Raw genomic sequence first — 18796 nt, forward strand, 5'->3', positions numbered from 1 at the left:
TTTCAACCTCGGAATAAACTTAACAGGTGGCCATATCAAAAAATTACACTACATTTCACTCTTGTCATGTACACAGGCCACACTTTTATAAGTAAACCCATGTGACATTGTAATTCAACCAGTTTATCCTGAGTCACCAGCTAACTCACTAGAGGGCTGAGTGTCAGCGGGTTTAGTTTTTCCCTTTCCAATAAGACCTAGACAACCAGGTGAGGTCCTTACTAATTAGTGACCGTAATTCAATCAAATACAAGGGTGGAGTGAAAACCTGCATACACTATGATATCAGTGGAACGAGTTAGACAATGTAAACCAACAAAAAAACAAGACAACTATGTTGGACTAAAACATTTATTTGGAATAATGCAACATCCCATGTTGGTTTCGCATCCAGTGGGGAACCTTCAGCATCCAATGCAGTTAGTCCAGCTGTGTACATAAAGCATCAGGGTTAATATAATATATTACAGAATAAGGAATCAATCTGTCAAGAATTGTAGCCTAAACCCTGTATAGTACATCGTCCAGAGGAAGAATGCGTTATATTATTTTCACCCCTTATATTAGCGTATACCATCGGTAATGTCAACGAATAGCCAACGGTGACTAAGTTACATTTGCAAGAGTACAGCGCAAACAAATACTTGCCTTGACAAAGCCGATGTCATTCGCGTACTGCCTGAAGCACTGGCGGCACATGTTGAGCCCGTATTTACGGATCAGACCGTGTCTGTTCGAGCATACCCGGCTGAAAAACAAATGCACGTATTAGAGAAACACGGAGAAGATGATTTAATAAAAAATGTCCAGCAAGTTCAAGCGCATTCAAATGTACCCGGTTAGCCGACATCAATTTTCCACATAGCCAATGTTAGCTTCAAGCCAATTTAACGAGCTCCTGTACTGTAGCTACTAAGTAGTAGCTAATTATTTAGGCCGCGAAGTTGTAGCAATGGATAAAGCGGCAACATTCAGATTGAGTGGTATATTGATGGCTGGAAATACATGTTTATTAGAAACACATTACTAGAAAATGCAAACTGCTGAGTTTAACATGCGAGAACAATGTGAGGGTCGGGGGTTAATCTACATCAGCCGCCATATTAGGTCGAGCGAAGACTCCCATGTGGTTCGAAATGTACACTCAAAATTTGGGTCCGTGAAAAACTTCCGAACTCTGAAATGTACTCAAAACTGAATAATAACAAATACTAAACAATATATTAAACAAGACTGACCAGGATCGGGATCCCTGACCGAATTTTCTTGGGTGACTCCAGTAGAGGCTCTGATGTCCCATCTTGTCTCGTTCGAGTAGAATGTCGAAAAGGAAGGAAGACGGATGCGCATGCGTAAATAAAACTATTCTTCTGGGCTTCTTCCGCCCGCAAAGCATAGTGGGAAACATCGCGTTGCGTGCATTCTTGTAGTACACCACTAGAAGACGCCAACAACATGCAGTAGCAACACATCAATCGCTCCATCTGGACCATTGTGCGGCTGCGGATTTACATAGATTCTGAAGGTACAGGTTTTCAGTTCCACCCCCCCATATCAGGATAGTTATTTGGTTGAAGAGCTCAACAAAGCATTTGCACAAGCAGAAATCATTCATTCAAAACGAGACATGCAATATTAGATACCCATAACTAGTCTGCCCATCTTTCTCCATATCAAATCAAATGTATTTGTCCCATACACATGGTTGTAGATGTTAATGCCAGTGTAGCGAAATGCTCTCAAATGGACCTTATACCCAAGTGGCCCCAATGATCTGGTTTTGATGCAGGGTCCTGGTGCAATCATACATTAAATAACATGCATGAAAAAAATGCCTTAAATGTGATATGAACAATATTAACATTCTTTTTTTTTTTTTAATTCAATCGCTTTGGCACATTTTTCCGATGTATACTGAACAAAAATATAAACATGTATTTCTTTTACCTTTATTTAACTAGGCAAGTCAGTTAAGAACAAATTCTTATTTTCAATGACGGCCTAGTGGGTTAACTGCCTGTTCAGGGGCAGAACACCAGATTTGTACGTTGTCAGCTCGGGGATTTGATCTTGCAACCTTCCGGTTACTAGTCCAATGCTCTAACCACTAGGCTACCCTGCCGCCCCTGGACAGCAGTACATTCATGCTGTGAACAGCCTGTACCATTGCATCCTATTGGATTGAGGTCTGGGGACTGCGCAGGCCACTCAAGTAAACTGAACTCACTGTCATGTTCAAGGCAATGTTTTCCACTCCTCAACTCTCCAGTGTTGGTGATCGCGTGCCCACTGGAGCGGCTTCTTCTTGTCTTTAGCCAATAGGAGTGGAAACCGGTGTGGTCGTCTGCTGCAAATTGCCCATCTGTGACAAGGATCAACGAGTTGTGCGTTCCGAGATGCCGTTCTGCACACCACTATTGTACTGCACCATTATTTGTCTGTTTGTGGCCACCTGCTAGCTTGCACAATTCTTGCCTTTCTCCTTCGACCTCTCTCATCAACAAGCTGCTTTCGCCCACTGGACTGCCGCTGACTGGATGTTTTTTGTTTGTCGCACCATTCTCTGTAAACGATGGCGACACTGTCGTGAGTGAAAATTCCAGAAGGGCGGACGTTTCTGAGATACTGGATCCGGCGCACCTGGCACCAACGATCATACCATGCTAAAAGTCGCTTAGGTCACTTGTTTTGCACATTCTAATGTTCAAACGAACAGTAACTGAATGCCTCGATGCCTGCCTGCCTGCCTGCTTTATATAGCAAGCCACGGCCACGTGGCTCACTGTCTGTAAGAGCAATCTATTTTTGTGAACGGGGTGGTGTACCTTATAAACTGATTGGGGAGTGTATAACCTAGTCATTTCAGCAGTGTATTGTACACTACACAATTCAGTGGGTTTAGAGGCTAGTCAAAGACCACTCACTTCCCCGACACACTCAATCCTCTTCATTTCGCTTCCCACCCAGACAAATCCACGGACAACACAATCACCATTGCATTCCACACTGCACTCTAAGCTCACGGCCCTGGGCGTGAACTCCTCCCTATGGGAGGACTTGCTGACGGGCCACCCCCATGACTACGTGGCCTCACACAGTCCCAACTTCATCGTCAAGTTTGCTGAGGACACGACAGTAACAGGCCTGATTACCAACAACGACGAGGAGGTAGGACCTCTGACGGTGTGGTGCCAGGTAAATAACCTCACCCTCAACATCAGAAAAAGAAAGGAGCTGATTGTGGACTTCCAGAGGAACCAGGCTGGGCACGACCCCATTCTTTCCATGTTCCTCGGAGTACACATCTCCAAGGAGATAAAATGGTCAAACCACATGGACACCGTGGTGAATAAGTAATGACAGCGACTCTTCAACCTCAGGATGCTGAAGAAATGCAGCTTGTCCCCGAGGGCCCTCGCACTATTCTACAGGAGCACCATCGAGAGCATTCTGCCGAGCTACATCACAGCCTGGTACTCCACCGCCGCAGACCGTAATGCGCTACAGAGGGTGGTATGCTAAACGGTAACACTGGCCTATAGCTTCTACCCCAAGACCATCAACCTGCTGAATAGCCACCAATAGTCAGGTACCTGCTACCCCTGTCCCCAACCTGCCCCACCCCAAACTTCCTGGTTCAGTAGTTAGTTATCCGGTTTGAGCAATTTGATTAAGTGATATAGTTAATTGTATTGTTTACAAATGACAAGAAAATCATATCCAAAGTAAAGTGAATATTGCATTTGAAAGCAGATAATTAGATTGAATATGTATCCAAATTGAGTGATTTGGTGTTATCAACAATTGAATTGTGTGTTGTAAATTGAAAATGTGCTTAGAGTTTTGAAACATGACCCATTTTGATGATCTGTATAGATTTGTGTTTTTAGAGTTGTGAAAATGTACAACTTACTTGTGAAAATTGCACCAAAGTGATTGAAAAAAAAAGGTAATTATACCAATAGTATGTGAATCAATAGAAAAGTACATAATAAAATCAGCAAGATTCAATTTGTTTCATACTGCAATTAGTATTTAATAAGAAAAACAAATACAACAGAACGTACGGTGTACAACAACTACCAACACAGAAGTGTTCCAGTAAAAATTATTTGGATACTTTCCAACTTTGAAATGTAAAGTAATGCCAATTGGACCATCATTTATTTTTCATGATTTCTTGAATATTTAACAATAATGGCCTGAAGTTAGGCTAGTAATGATACTCGTTTTGCCTCTCTTTTGTATAGAATATAATCAAGAATAATGTAATATACCGACAATAATATCGAACTGGTTTAGATTATTATCATAGTCGCCTATAAAAAAAATTCTGTAAGAAAACAGATCAGAAGAAGCCTTTGTTTATCTACAAACAAACTACTAATTCTAAATAAATAGTATACCGACTACATGTAAAATCTCCATATTGTTACATTGTTATAAGTTACAATTCAATAGTTCAGTTGAATGCAACATTGTAGCACACTAGCCTAATATATCAATTTATGTTTTATGTCTTGAGAGACCCTATGGAGTAATGCATTGTGGGAGTCAAAGCTAGGCAGTGGTTCCGTATTTGGTACTTCTTGCCAACGTAAGCTAGCTAGCTAGCTGGCTGGCTAATGTGTTATTTTGCCCCGAAATTGGGAGCAGAAGAGAAGGAATGGAGGAGAATGAATACCTCGATTCACCGCACTGTTAATTTCGGCAGAGAAAGCTGCACAGCACGACTAATATTTTAGGTAACTATACAAACGCATTTTCTTCGCACTGTGAGAGTGGTTGCGACAGTCTGTTTTGGCCAATGACTGAGGCGCGACTACGGAGTGATTGCTTTTAAATATAATACGCTCGCTCCAGCTAACTTCTACGAGACAAATGTAGCTTGCTAGCTAGCTATTAGCTACCATAACATCACCCGGTAAACAACGTTTAAGCGTCTAAATATAGCTAGCTAACTAGTTGTGAATGATGTAACGTTACACCTACACGGCACGAATCTCGAGCGAAATGGGGTTGGTGGTTTGATGTCGGTGTCCACCGCTCCAGGCGCTAACAAGACGATTGATGGTGTAGGGAGGAGGAAGCTACGTTCACTTACATGAACTAGATTTGGCTAGAGAACCCCCATTTCCTTGACCAACATGTGCCATGGGAAGGAGTACATGTTATACCGAAATGTTTATTACATTACTGTTCAGAAACATAGAAAACGGTCTAGATTGAAATGATAGGCGGTGGCTAGTTTAGCTCTACATCTTGTTAACTGTGCGTGTATCGTGTCATGTAGTGAAAGTTAGCACAGGCGTATAATGTACACTGTTAAGGACATAAGGACACCGTAGGCTGATGTCTACAATCTATTTGAACATCATTGTTGTGTTTTAGGCTAGGGAGTCTGATCCAGTGCAAAGGTTATTTAGCTTTCCATTTTGTGGATGTCTTGATATGTGGTATTGATTGTGATAGTGCCTCTGGGCAGTAGACACAGATGAGCTAGTTCAACCAAGAAACGCTGCAAAGACGAGAAGAGAACAGGGAACTAATCATAGACTGTTAAAGTGGAGCACAGGCTGGTATGGGAGGGCTGGTGTGTCTAAATGAAGAATCTAAATCGTAATGACTGGCTGCAGATACTTTATCTTCACAAAGTATTAGGCCTACATGATGATCATTTCTCTTACAGTTTGACATTTAGTCTACTGGTTATCGGGAACTGGTTATTGTCAATGTATGGGGCATTGGCAGTGGTGCATTTGTTACATGGGTTGTCACTTACAGTGCATTCAGAAAGTATTCAGACCCCTTCCCCTTTTCCACATGTTGTTACATTACAGCCTTGTTTTAAAATAAATTAAATAACACATTTTCCTCATCAATCTACACACAATACCCTATAATGTCAAAGCAAAAACAGGTTTTTAGAAATATTAGCATATATATATATATATATATATATATTTTATATATATATATATATATATATATATATATATATATATATATATATATATATATGGAAAAAAAAACATAATTACCTTATTTACATAAGTATTTAGACCCTTTGCTATGATACTCGAAATTGAGCTCAGGTGCATCCGGTTTCCATTGATCAATCTTGAGATGTTTCTCCAACTTGATTGGAGTCCACCTGTGGTAAATTCGATTGATTGGGCATGATTTGGAAGGGCACAATCCTGTCTATACAAGGTCCCACAGTTGACAGTGCATGTCAGAGCAAAAACCAAGCCATGGGGTCAAATTAATTGTCCGTAGCGCGCAGAGACAGGATTGTGTCGAGGCACAGATCTGGGGAAGGGTACCAAAAAATTCCTGCAGGATTGAAGGTCCCAAAGAACACCATTGCCTCCATCATTCTTAAATGGAAGTTTGGAACAATCAAGACTCTTCCTAGAGCTGGCAGCCCGGCCAAACTCAACAATCGGGGGAGAAGGACCTTGGTCAGGGAGGTGACCAAGAACGCGCTGGTCACTTTGAAAGGGCAGCGGAGTTCCTCTGTGGAGATGGGAGAGCCTTCCAGAAGGACAACCATCTCTGCAGCACTCCACCAATCAGACCTTTGTGGTACTGGCCAGACGGAAACCACTTCTCAGTAAAAGGCACATGACACCCTGCTTGGAGTTTGCCAAAAGGCACCTAAAGACTCTCAGACCATGAGAAACAAGATTCTCTTGTCTGATGAAACCAAGATTGAACTCTTTGGCCAGAATTCCAACTGTCACGTCTGGAGGGAACCTGGCACCATCCCTATGGTGAAACGTGGTGGCAGCATCATGCTGTGGGGATGTTTTTTGCCGCTAGTCAGGATCGATGGAAAAATGAACACAGCAATGTACAGAAAGATCCTTGATGAAAACGTGCTCCAGAGCGCTCTGACTGTGGTGAAGGTTCACCTTCCAACAGGACATTGACCCTAAGCACACAGCCTAGACAACGCAGTAGTGGCTTCGGGACAAGTCTCTGAATGTCCTTGAGTGGCCCAGCCAGAGCCCGGACTTGAACCCAATCGAACATCTCTGGAGAGACCTGAAAATAGTGGTGTGGTGACGCGCCCCATCCAACCTGACAGAGCTTGAGAGGATCTGCAGAGAAGAATGGGAGAAACTCCCCAAATACAGGTGTGCCAAGCATGCAGCGTCATACCCAAGAAGACTCGAGGCTTTAATTTCTGCCTATGGTGCTTCAACAAAGTACTGAGTAAAGGGTCTGAATACTGTAAATGTGATAATTCCATTTAGACTTTTTTTTTTATACATTTGCAAAAATGTCTAACCTGTTTTTGCTTTGTCATTATGGGGTGTTTACAGATTGAGGGGGAAAAAACTATTTAATACATTTTAGAATAAGGCTGTAACGTAACAAAATGTGGAAAAAGTCAAGGGGTCTGAATAGTTTCCGAGTGCACCGTATCCGCTCTTATTAAAAAATAAGTTCTGTTTTATTTTACTGGAAAATTGTATATGGACCCCGATAACAGCCATTGTTTTATTATTTATGGTATGTAGGTGGGTTGCATTTAATAAAGTAGCCATGTTTAGTAAAGACAATAAGAAATGGTAAAAATGTCTCTTATTTTGTTTTCCAGTGGGTTCCATGCACAACTCTACACTGCAGCCTCTGAGACCAACATGCCTTATGGGAATCTCACATGGCATCACTTATATTCCACAAAGACACATGTCTACATTCTAAAAATGTGTGCTAGCAACAAGTGTTAGCAACCAACAGAATTTTAAACTGTTTTCTATCAAGACTCCCTGCCTGCCTCCTTTCCTGCCTGCCTCTCCCAAGCACAGCAGTGCCATTAGAAATTGCAAACCTGCCTTTTTTCAGTTTCTCTACAATCAACTCCTCTCCCTTCCCAAGGGTGACTGCCTGTCATGAGATTCCGAGTCTACAAGAGGAAGGTACAATACACGACGAGTCCCAAGTCATGTGTATGTGCTGCATGTTTCTGTACTGGGCATGTTTTAAATGGCACAAACAAATCAAATGTATTTGAGAACAGTCATATACAATAAAATGTCATATATTGTGACACATTTAGTTCAGTTGAAGAAGTCGGACCCACTGGATCAATTGAATGATTGAATAACCTATTAACTCCTGTAAACTCATATGAACTCTGTTACATAATCTTACTGTATCGTATATGTATTTCAAAAAAGATCATATAAATAACAATGACAACATTAGTAAAATTACTGCAATAGCAGGCAGGATTGAGTCCAAAACTGGGCACAGGATATGATTTGTATTTTATCTCCAGGTGGTGATACTGACGCTGGTGGTGGTGGTGTGTGGCCTAGCCTTCTGGACCAGTGGGAAGCAGAAGAAGAGCAGTGGGGTGGTGGTCCTGAAAGAGGCTGAGGGGGCGAGGAGAAGCAGCAGTAGCCAGGTGCAGCCACAGCCGCAGGCCACACCTGCAGTCAGCCGGATACCTAACCTACCACCCATCGCACCTGTCAACGAGACACACCAGAAGAACCAGCCTGAAAAGCACCTGGAGAAAGAGGAGGTGGTAAAACCAGAGGTGGACAACACCACCCAGGTCTACCGTGGCATTGTGTTCCAGCTCAACTTTGACCAGACAGTGAGACATGAGGAGCAGTTCAGGGCAGCGAGGAAGAAGGATGATCTGGTGGTGGTGGTCCAGGTGCACAACAGACCTGACTACCTGAGGCTGCTGGTGGAGAGTCTGAGAAAGGCCAGGGGCGTGGAGAGCATCCTGCTGATCTTCAGCCACGACTTCTGGTCCCCCGAGATCAACCAGGTGGTGGCCTCAGTGGACTTCTGCCAGGTTCTCCAGATCTTCTTTCCCTTCAGCATCCAACTGTACCCCCAGGAGTTCCCGGGCCACGACCCCAGGGACTGCCCCAGAGACATTTCCAAGATAGACGCCTTAAAGCTGGGCTGCATCAACGCAGAGTACCCCGACTCGTTTGGCCACTACCGCGAGGCCAAGTTCTCCCAGACCAAGCACCACTGGTGGTGGAAGCTGCACTTTGTGTGGGACAGGGTCCGGGCCCTGAAGGACCACCGGGGTCTGGTGCTTCTCATCGAGGAGGACCACTTCCTCTCCCCTGACTTCCTCCACTTCCTCAAGCTGATGTCCATCCTGAAGAGGGAGAGTTGCCCTGACTGTGACATCCTATCTCTGGGGAGCTACGGCCACATCAGCTACCCCAGTAAAGCCAACAAGGTGGAGGTGAAAGCCTGGAAGTCCACCGAGCACAACATGGGCATGGCTCTGAGCAGGGAGACCTACCAGAAACTCATTCAATGCACCGACGCCTTCTGCACCTATGACGACTACAACTGGGACTGGTCCCTGCAGCACCTGACCGTAACCTGCCTGCCCTCCTACTGGAAGGTCATGGTGAGCGAGGCACCCCGCGTCTTCCATGCCGGGGACTGCGGGATGCACCACAAGAAGTCCGTGTGCATGCCGTCCAGCCAAAAGACCAAGATAGATACCATTCTACAGAGCAGCAGCAATCAGCTGTTCCCCAAGAACCTGCTGATTACTAAGAGACTTCCGGCTAACGGGGCAGGGGGGGTGGCGCCCCACGTGAAGAACGGCGGTTGGGGGGACATTAGGGACCATGAACTCTGCAAGAGCTACCCTCGATTACAGTGACCTTATTATAATTGTTAGGCCTATATCGTTACTATTCTCTTTTTTGCATCCTCTGAATTTAAGAAAAAGAAAGCCTTTTGAAAATAATCTTCATGGAATATTTCTTCATATTGCCTGTTTTATCTGACTCTTCCAAATAAACAGTTTGTTGGGTTTGGGCTTCTTTGTCACATGTCTCTTTATATATCCAATACATTGATTTTTATTTATATATAAATAGATAGTTGAAGTCGGAAGTACTTTTAGGTTGGAGTCATTAAAACTTGTTTTTCAACTACTCCACAAATGTCTTGTTAACAAACTATAGTTTTGGCAAGTCGGTTAGGACATCTACTTTGTGCATGACACAAGTAATTTTTCCAACAATTGTTTACAGACAGATTATTTCACTTAAATCACTGTATTATAATTCCAGTGGGTCAGAAGTTTACATGCACTAAGTTGACTGTGCCTTTGAACAGCTTGGACAATTCCAGAAAATTATATCATGGCTTTAGAAGCTTCTGATAGGCTAATTGACATCATTTGAGTCAACTGGAGGTGTACCTGTAGATGTATTTCAAGGCCTTACCTTCAAACTCAGTGCTTCTTTGCTTGACATCATGGGAAAATAAAATAAAATCAGCCAAGACCTCAGGAAAAAAAATTGGAGACCTCCACAAGTCTGGTTCATCCTTGGGCGCAATATCCAAACACCTGAAGCTACCACGTTCATCTGTACAAACAATAGTACACAAGTATGAACACCATGGGACCACGCAGCCCTCATACCGCTCAGGAAGCGATGCGTTCTGTCTCCCAGAGATGAACGTACTTTGATGTGAAAAGTGCAAATCAATCCCAGAACAACAGCAAAGGACCTTGTGAAGATGCTGGAGGAAATAGGTACAACATTATTTATTTCCACAGTTAAATGAGTCCTATATCTACATAACCTGAAAGGCCGGAAGAAGCCACTGCTCCAAAACCGCCATAAAAAGCCAGATTACGATTTGCAACTGCACGTGGGGACAAAGATCGTACTTTTGGGAGAAATGTCCTCTTGTCTGATGAAACAACAATAGAATTGTTTGGCCATAATGACCATCGTTATGTTTGAAGGAAAAGGGGGAGGCTCTCATGCTGAAGAACAATACCCCAACTGTGAAGTATGGGGGTGGCAGCATCATGTTCTGGGGGTGCTTTGCTGCAGGAGGGACTGGTGCACGTCACAAAATAGATGGCATCATGAGATAGGAAAATTATGTGGATACAGACATTGAAACAACATCTCAGGACATCAGTCAGGAAGTTAAAGGTTGGTCGCAAATGGGTCTTCCAAATGGACAATGACCCCAAGCATACTTCCAAAGTTGTGGCAAAATGGCTTAAGGACAACAAAGTCAAGGAATTGGAGTGGCCATCACAAAGCCCTGACCTCAATCCCATAGAACATTTGTGGGCAGAACTGAAAAAGCATGTACGAGCAAGGAGGCCTACAAACCTGACTCTGTTACACCAGCTCTGTCAGGAGGAATGGGCCAAAATGAACCCAACTTATTGTGGGAAGTTTGTGGAAAGCTACCCAAAATGTTTGACCCAAGTTAAACAATTTAAAGGCAATGCTACCAAATACTAATTGAGTGTATGTAAACTTCAGACCCGCTGGGAATGTGATGAAAGAAATAAAAGCTGAAATAAATAATTCTCTCTACTATTTTTCTGACATTTCACATTCTTAAAATAAAGTGGTGATCCTAACTGACCTAAAACAGGGAATTTTTACTTGGATTAAATGTCAGGAATTGCAACTCAATATTAAGAAGGTGTTCTTAATGTTTTGTACACTCAGTGTTTGTAAAGAATCACATATATATATATATATACAGTAGCAGTCAAAAGTCTTTATTTGACTATTTTCTACATTGTAGAATGGTGGTGAAAACATCAAAACTATGAAATAACACATATGGAATCATGTAGTAACCAAAAAAGTGTTAAACAAATCAACATTTATTTTATATTCTTCAAAGTAGCCACCCTTTACCTTGATGACAGCTTTGCACAATCTTGGCATTCTCTCAACCAGCTTCACCTGGAATGCTTTTCCAACAGTCTTGAAGGAGTTCCCACATATGCTGAGCCCTTGTTGGCTGCTTTTCCTTCACTCTGCGGTCCAACTCATCCCAAACCATCTCAAATTGGGTTGAGGTCGAGTGATTGTGGAGGCCAGGTCATCTGATGCAGTTCTACATCACTCTTCATCTTGGTCAAATATCCTTTACACAGCCTGGAGGTGTGTTGGGTCATTGTCCTGTTGAAAAACAAATGATAGTGTAAACCAGATGGGATGGTGTATTGCTGCAGAATGATGTGGTAGGCCATGCTGGTTAAGTGTGCATTGACATTTTTTTAAATCACAGAGCACCATCACACCTCCTCCTCCATAGAACTACACATGCGGAGATCATCCGTTCACCTGCTCTGCGTCTCACTAAGACACGGCGGTTGAAACCCCAAATCTCAAAATCCATCAGACCAAAGGACAGATTTCCACCGGTCTAATGTCCATTGCTCTTGTTTCTTGGCCCAAGCAAGTCTCTTCTTCTTGTTGGTGTCCTTTAGTAGTGGTTTCTTTGCAGCAATTTGACCATGAAGGCCTGATGCACGCAGTCTCCTCTGAACAGTTGATGTTGAGATGTGTCTGTTACTTGAACTCTGTGAAGCATTTATTTGGACGGCAATTTCTGAAGTTGGTAACTAATGAACTCATTCTCTGCAGCATAGGTAACTCTGGGTCAACCTTTCCTGTGGTTGTCCTCATGAGAGCCAGTTTCATCATAGCGCTTGATGGTTTTTGCGACTGCACTTGAGGAAACTTTCAAAGTTCTTGATATTTTCCGTATTGACTGACCTTCATGTCTTAAAGTAATGATGGACTGTCGTATCACTGTTGCTTATTTGATCTGTTCTTGCCATAATATGAACATGTTATTTTACCAAATAGGGCTGTCTTCTGTATACACCCCTAACCTGTCACAACACAACTGATTTGCTCAAACACATTAAAAAGGAAACAAATTCCACAAATTAACTTTTAACAAGGCACACCTGTTAATTGAAATGCATTCCAGGTGACTATCTCATGAACCTGGTTGAGAGAATGCCAAGAGTGTGCCAAGCTGTCATCAAGGGTGGCTACTTAGAAGAATCACAAATTTAAAATATGTTTTGATTTGTTTTACAGGTTTTTGGTTACTACATGATTCCATATGGGTTATTTCATAGTTTTGATGTCTTCACTATTATTCTACATGCAGTGTAGAAAATATTTAAAAAATAAAGACATTCTTTGAATGATTAGGTGTGTCCAATCTTTTGACTGGTACTATACATATTATTAAAGTAATTATTTAAATTCATGGTTTAATATGTGGAGGAATCCCAGACAACATTCACCGCATTGAGATGAATGATAAATTCCTGGTTTTGGTGCTGTAGCAGAAACATTTACATTTGAAGTGCTTAGGATGCAGCTCTCTATTGACAGTTTCCTCTAGGCCAAGCTAGCTTGGTGGCTTCTCTGAGGCGGCATTGATTTCCATTCCCTTACCCCCGCCTAAAGCAATGGTTTAAAGCTTGCCTGATCACTGTATATAAGATCTATCTGGGATGACTGCAGAGTGAAGGCCGACTCCGTTTCTCATCTCCATAAGTGTAAATCCACTACAGTTGTGGTGAAAAGTTTTGAGAATGACACAAATATTAATTTTCACAAAGTCTGCTGCCTCAGTTTGTATGATGGCAATTTGCATATACTCCAGAATGTAATGAAGAGTGATCAGATGAATTGCAATTAATTGCAAAGTCCCTCTTTGCCATGCAAATGAACTGAATCCCCCAAAAAACATTTCCACTGCGTTTCAGCCCTGCCACAAAAGGACCAGCTGACATCATGTCAGTGATTCTCTCATTAACACAGGTGTGAGTGTTGACGAGGACAAGGCTGGAGATCACTCTGTCATGCTGATTGAGTTTGAATAACAGACTGGAAGCTTCAAATGGAGGGTGGTGCTTGGAAACATTGTTCTTACTCGTTCAATCATGGTTACCTGCATGGAAACAGGTGCAGTCATCATTGCTTCACACAAAAAGGGCTTCACAGGCAAGGATATTGCTGCCAGTTAAATTGCACCTAAATCAACCATTTAACGGATCATCAAGAACTTCAAGGAGAGTGGTTCAATTGTTGTGAAGAAGGCTTCAGGGTGCCCAAGAAAGTCCAGCAAGCGCCAGGACCGTCTCCTAAAGTTGATTCAGCTGGGGATCGGGGCACCACCAGTACAGAGCTTGCTCAGGAATGGCAGCAGGCAGGTGTGAGTGCATTTGCACGCACAGTGAGGCGAAGACTTTTGTAGGATGGCCTGGTGTCAAGAAGGGCAGCAAAGAAGCTTCTCTCCAGGAAAAACATCAGGGACAGACTGATATTCTGCAAAAGGTACAGGTATTGGGCTGCTGAGTACTGGGGTAAAGTATTTTTCCCGGATGAATCCCCTTTCCGATTATTTGGGGCATCCTGAAAAATGGCTTGTCCGCAGAAGACAAGGTGAGCGCTACCATCAGTCCTGTGTCATGCCAACAGTAAAGCATCCTGAGACCATTCATGTGTGGGGTTGCTTCTCAGCCAAGGGAGTGGGCTCATTCACAATTTTGCCAAAGAACACAGCCATGAATAAAGAATGGTACCAACACATCCTCCAAGAGCAACTTCTCCCAAACATCCAGGAATAGTTTGGTGACGAACAATGCCTTTTCCAGCATGATGGAGCACTTTTGCCATAAGGCAAAAGTGATAACTAAGTGGCTCGGGGAACAAAACATCAATATTTTGGGTCCATGGCCAGGAAACTCCCCAGACCTTAATCCCATTGACAACTTGTGGTCAATCCTCAAGAGGCGGGTGAACAAACAAAAACCCACAAATTCTGTCAAACTCCAAGCATTGATTATGCAAGAATGGGCTGCCATCAGTCAGGATGTGGCCCAGAAGTTAATTGACAACATGCCAGGGCGGATTGCAGAGGCCTTGAAAAAGAAGAGTCAGCAATGCAAATATTGACTCTTTGCATCAACTTCATGTAATTGTCAATGAAAGCCTTTGACACTTATGAAATGCTTGTAATTATATTTCAGTATTCCATAGTAACATCTGACAAAAATATCTAAAGACACTGAAGCAGCAAACTTTGTGGAATTTAATATTTGTGTCATTCTCAAAACTTTTGGCCACGACTGTAGTCTGACACATAATACTTACTTTCAATCTGTTGTTTATTTACTTTTTTCAAGAAGATTGGTATCTAATAAACTCAGTGTTTACATATTTTACCAATTTACCAATAATTATTGATGGTCTACTCTCCACCCCTCACTTATTGTATGATACAAGTTATATCAGTATTGAGGAGTCTGTAAATACTGTATATTTTTTTCACAAGCACAACCCAACCAACCCCATCAACAAGATTTTGGCAAGGACCATTCAAAGAAGGAATATTTGAGGACAGAATAGAACTCAATGTGTTGTGTTAAGTGCAAAACAAAGGGTTGATTTAACTCCTAATCTGGTGTGGCCTTGTGTAAAAGCATGTGACAGTGCCCGGTGCTGCTGGGGGGGTCATGTGACCTAGGAATGGTGCATAGACTAAGATGATACAACATCTGTGGCTAAGGAAACCTTTTGGGGAAGCCTGCTCAGAATATGAGATCTCTACAAGGAGTACCCTATCTCCTCATCCAAACACAAAGCAAGTGTGTCTGCTTAACATAAGGACGATAGCAGGTCAAATCATTACTGGGTAAACAACACAGCAGTGTTTCCCAACCCTGGTCCTCCAGTGCCCCCAACAGTACACCGTTTTGTTGTGGCCCTTGACAAACGCGCCTCGTTCAACTCATTGAAGTCTTGATGATTAGTTGACAAGTTGAATCAGGTGTGCTTGTCCAGGGTTACAATAAGAATATGTTCTGTTGGGGGTACTGGAGAAGCAGGGTTGGGGACACTGCACCACACTACCACACAGGGAAGGTAGACGAAAACCTCCAATGTGCAGGCCTGGTCTAGTGTAGTCTATTTTAGGCAGGAGTAGACCTGTGTTTTATATTTCCAACAGTCCAAGCCATCAGGGCTCTGGTGAGAGTGTATACTTTTAAATGATTGATAGCTACTGCACACAGTGCAGGGTAAACACAACGCCAGGTCATTGCAGAGTTACACACTAAGGGAGCAACTTTTCAGAGAGAGAGGGGTGAGTAATGATGAAGCACGTTGCCAAGTCAATCAATTGTCATAGTCTTTCAATCAATTGTCATAGTCTTTCAATCAATTGGATCCCAAGACCTGTATATCTTTCTTAATCCATAATACAGATTTAGCTTCAGTATTATGCGTTCAACGCTGTGACATCATTTATGCCTAATGTGGAGCAATGCCTAATGTGGAGTATTTTTGTTCATGAATTTTCTACCCAGATTGTCTAACCTGATTAGTAATAGTTGATTCAGAATCCTCTATTACCAGATAATCCACTATGAATTAGAAATAGAAAGTTATTGGATAAGAGGATTGACCTCCTCTCTCCCTGATTGTGTCAGATCTTCCTGGCTGGGTTCATGTGAGACTGGAATTACATTGGCTCAGCGCAACGCAACATTGATTTGTGAGCCTTGAGGAGGGAGGCAAGGAGGAAAGCAGGATCTCAGGGAGGGAGAGGTGGTACATAGAGAGACACTTCACTGTGATGAGGGATTTGCTTGAGAGGATGCAGTGGGATCTCATCCAAATCAAATTTATTTATATAGCCCTTCGTACATCAGCTGATATCTCAAAGTGCTGTACAGAAACCCAGCCTAAAACCCCAAACAGCAAGCAATGCAGCTGTAGAAGCACGGTGGCTAGGAAAAACTCCCTAGAAAGGCCAAAACCTAGGAAGAAACCTAGAGAGGAACCAGGCTATGTGGGGTGGCCAGTCCTCTTCTGGCTGTGCCAGGTAGAGATTATAACAGAACATGGCCAAGATGTTCAAATGTTCATAAATGACCAGCATGGTCAAATAATAATAATCACAGGCAGAACAGTTGAAACTGGAGCAGTTGAAACTGGTCCTCTGAGAGAGAGAAAGAAAGAGAGAAAGAGAGAATTAGTGAGAGCATACTTAAATTCACACAGGACACCGGATAGGACAGGAGAAGTACTCCAGATATAACAAACTGACCCTAGCTCCCCGACACATACACTACTGCAGCATAAATACTGGAGGCTGAGACAGGAGGGGTCAGGAGACACCTTGGCCCCATCCGAGGACACCCCCGGACAGGGCCAAACAGGAAGGATATAACCCCACCCACTTTGCCAAAGCACAGCCCCCACACCACTAGAGGGATATCTTCAACCACCAACTTACCATCCTGAAACAAGGCCGAGTATAGCTCACAAAGATCTCCACCACAGCACAACCCAAGGGGGGGCGCCAACCCAGACAGGAAGATCACATCAGTGACTCAACCCACTCAAGTGACGCACCCCTCCTAGGGACGTGTCACCTCTCTCTTCTCTTTCACTCTTTTGCTCTCTCTTTTTCGCTCTCTCTTCTCTTTCGCTCTTTCGCTCTCTCTCTTTTTCGCTCTCTTCTCTTTCGCTCTCTCTTCTCTCTCTTTTTCGCTCTCTCTTTTTCGCTCTCTTTTCTCTTTCGCTCTTTCGCTCTCTCTTCTCTCTCTTTTTCGCTCTCTCTTTTTCGCTCTCTTTTCTCTTTCGCTCTTTTGCTCTCTCTTTTTCGCTCTATTTTTTGCTCTCTCTCTCTTTTGCTCTCTCTCTCTCGCTCTCTCTCTTTCGCTCTCTCTCTTTCGCTCTCTCTTTCTTTATCTCTCTCTTTCGCTCTCTCTTTTTTGCTCTCTCTCTCTCTCTTTCGCTCTCTTTTTCGCTCTCTCTTTTTTGCTCTCTCTCTCTCTCTCTTTCGCTCTCTTTTTTGCTCTCTCTCTCTTTCGCTCTCACTCTCTTTCGCTCTCTCTCTTTCGCGCTCTCTCTCTTTCGCTCTCTCTCTTTCGCTCTCTCTTTCGCTCTCTTTCACTCTCTCTTTCGCTGTCTGTCTCTTTCGCTCTCTCTTTTTTGCTCTCTTCTCACTCTCTTTTTCGCTCACTCGTCTTTTGCTCTTTCGCTCTCTCTTCTCTCTCTCTTTCGCTCTCTCTTCTCTCTCTTTTTCGCTCTCTTCTCTCTCTCTTTTTCGCTCTCTCTTCTCTCTTTTTCGCTCTCTCTTCTCTTTCGCTCTTTTGCTCTCTCTCTTTTTCGCTCTCTTTTTGCTCTCTCTCTCTCTTTGGCTCTCTCTTCTCTTTCGCTCTCTCTCCTCTCTCTTTTTCGCTCTCTCTCTTTTTCGCTCTCTCTTCGCTCTCTTTTTCGCTCTCTTCTCTCTCTCTTTTTCGCTCTCTCTTCTCTCTCTTTTTCGCTCTCTTTTCTCTTTCGCTCTTTTGCTCTCTCTTTTTTGCTCTCTTCTCTCTCTCTTTTTTGCTCTCTCTTTTTTTCGCTCTCTTTTTTGCTCTCTCTCTCTCTTTTGCTCTCTCTCTCTTTCGCTCTCTCTCTCTCTTTGGCTCTCTCTCTCTTTCGCTCTCTCTCTTTCGCTCTCTCTCTCTTTGGCTCTCTCTCTTTCGCTCTCTCTTTCTTTCGCTCTCTTTTTTGCTCTCTCTCTCTTTTTTGCTCTCTCTCTCTCTCGCTCTTTTTTCACTCTCTCTCTTTTTTTCACTCTCTCTCTTTTTCGCTCTCTTCCTCTCTCTCTTTTTCGCTCTCTTCCTCTCTCTCTGTCTCTTTTTCGCTCTCTCTCTCTCTCCTTTTCGCAACTGAAGACCAAAAGTTTATTCTGTGGACATGAAATTGTTGACGTATGCATAATAAAATAACCTTTATTTGATAAATCATGCCACTGTCTTTAGCGCCTATCCTTATTAGGGGTTTTTGAGAAGTCTTGTTTTGACTGGGATATACTGTATGGGTATTTGTATTCAGAATGTTCACAATTAAGTCAAGACAAATGTTTATAAATGTTTATAATTCAGTAGCCCATAAGCTATATAAAATGTTATAGATGTTTGTTTATTTATTTCACA

The 18796-nt window shown here is 42.8% G+C and overlaps 1 protein-coding gene across 4 annotated transcripts; it reads left to right on the forward strand.

Annotated features, from left to right (window-relative positions):
* Positions 1 to 3092: 3092 nt before the first annotated feature.
* LOC139407313 (alpha-1,6-mannosyl-glycoprotein 2-beta-N-acetylglucosaminyltransferase-like) lies at positions 3093 to 9823 on the forward strand. Of its 4 annotated transcripts, none has more exons than XM_071150995.1 (3): positions 3093 to 3589; positions 7610 to 7931; positions 8294 to 9823. In XM_071150995.1, the coding sequence occupies exons 2-3, from the start codon at positions 7905 to 7907 to the stop codon at positions 9662 to 9664; spliced, it is 1398 nt and encodes a 465-aa protein (XP_071007096.1). In that variant the 5' UTR covers positions 3093 to 3589; positions 7610 to 7904; the 3' UTR covers positions 9665 to 9823. The 4 variants fall into 4 exon arrangements, with proteins under 4 accessions (XP_071007096.1, XP_071007094.1, XP_071007093.1 ...); XM_071150993.1 differs by having other exon boundaries at positions 3147 to 3589; positions 7610 to 7961; XM_071150992.1 differs by lacking the exon at positions 3093 to 3589 and adding an exon at positions 4540 to 4745 and having other exon boundaries at positions 7610 to 7961.
* Positions 9824 to 18796: the final 8973 nt, after the last annotated feature.

The sequence above is a fragment of the Oncorhynchus clarkii genome, chromosome 4, assembly GCF_045791955.1.
Source record: "Oncorhynchus clarkii lewisi isolate Uvic-CL-2024 chromosome 4, UVic_Ocla_1.0, whole genome shotgun sequence".
NCBI classification, from domain to species: domain Eukaryota; kingdom Metazoa; phylum Chordata; class Actinopteri; order Salmoniformes; family Salmonidae; genus Oncorhynchus; species Oncorhynchus clarkii.

Excerpts from the sequence above, each read along its gene's own strand:
- LOC139407313 (XM_071150993.1), top strand. The coding sequence starts at position 7,905 with ATGAGATTCCGAGTCTACAAGAGGAAGGTACAATACACGACGAGTCCC. Across the intron at positions 7,962-8,293 it reads CGACGAGTCCCAAGTCATGT|GTGGTGATACTGACGCTGGT; the intron begins GTATGTGCTGCA and ends TTTTATCTCCAG.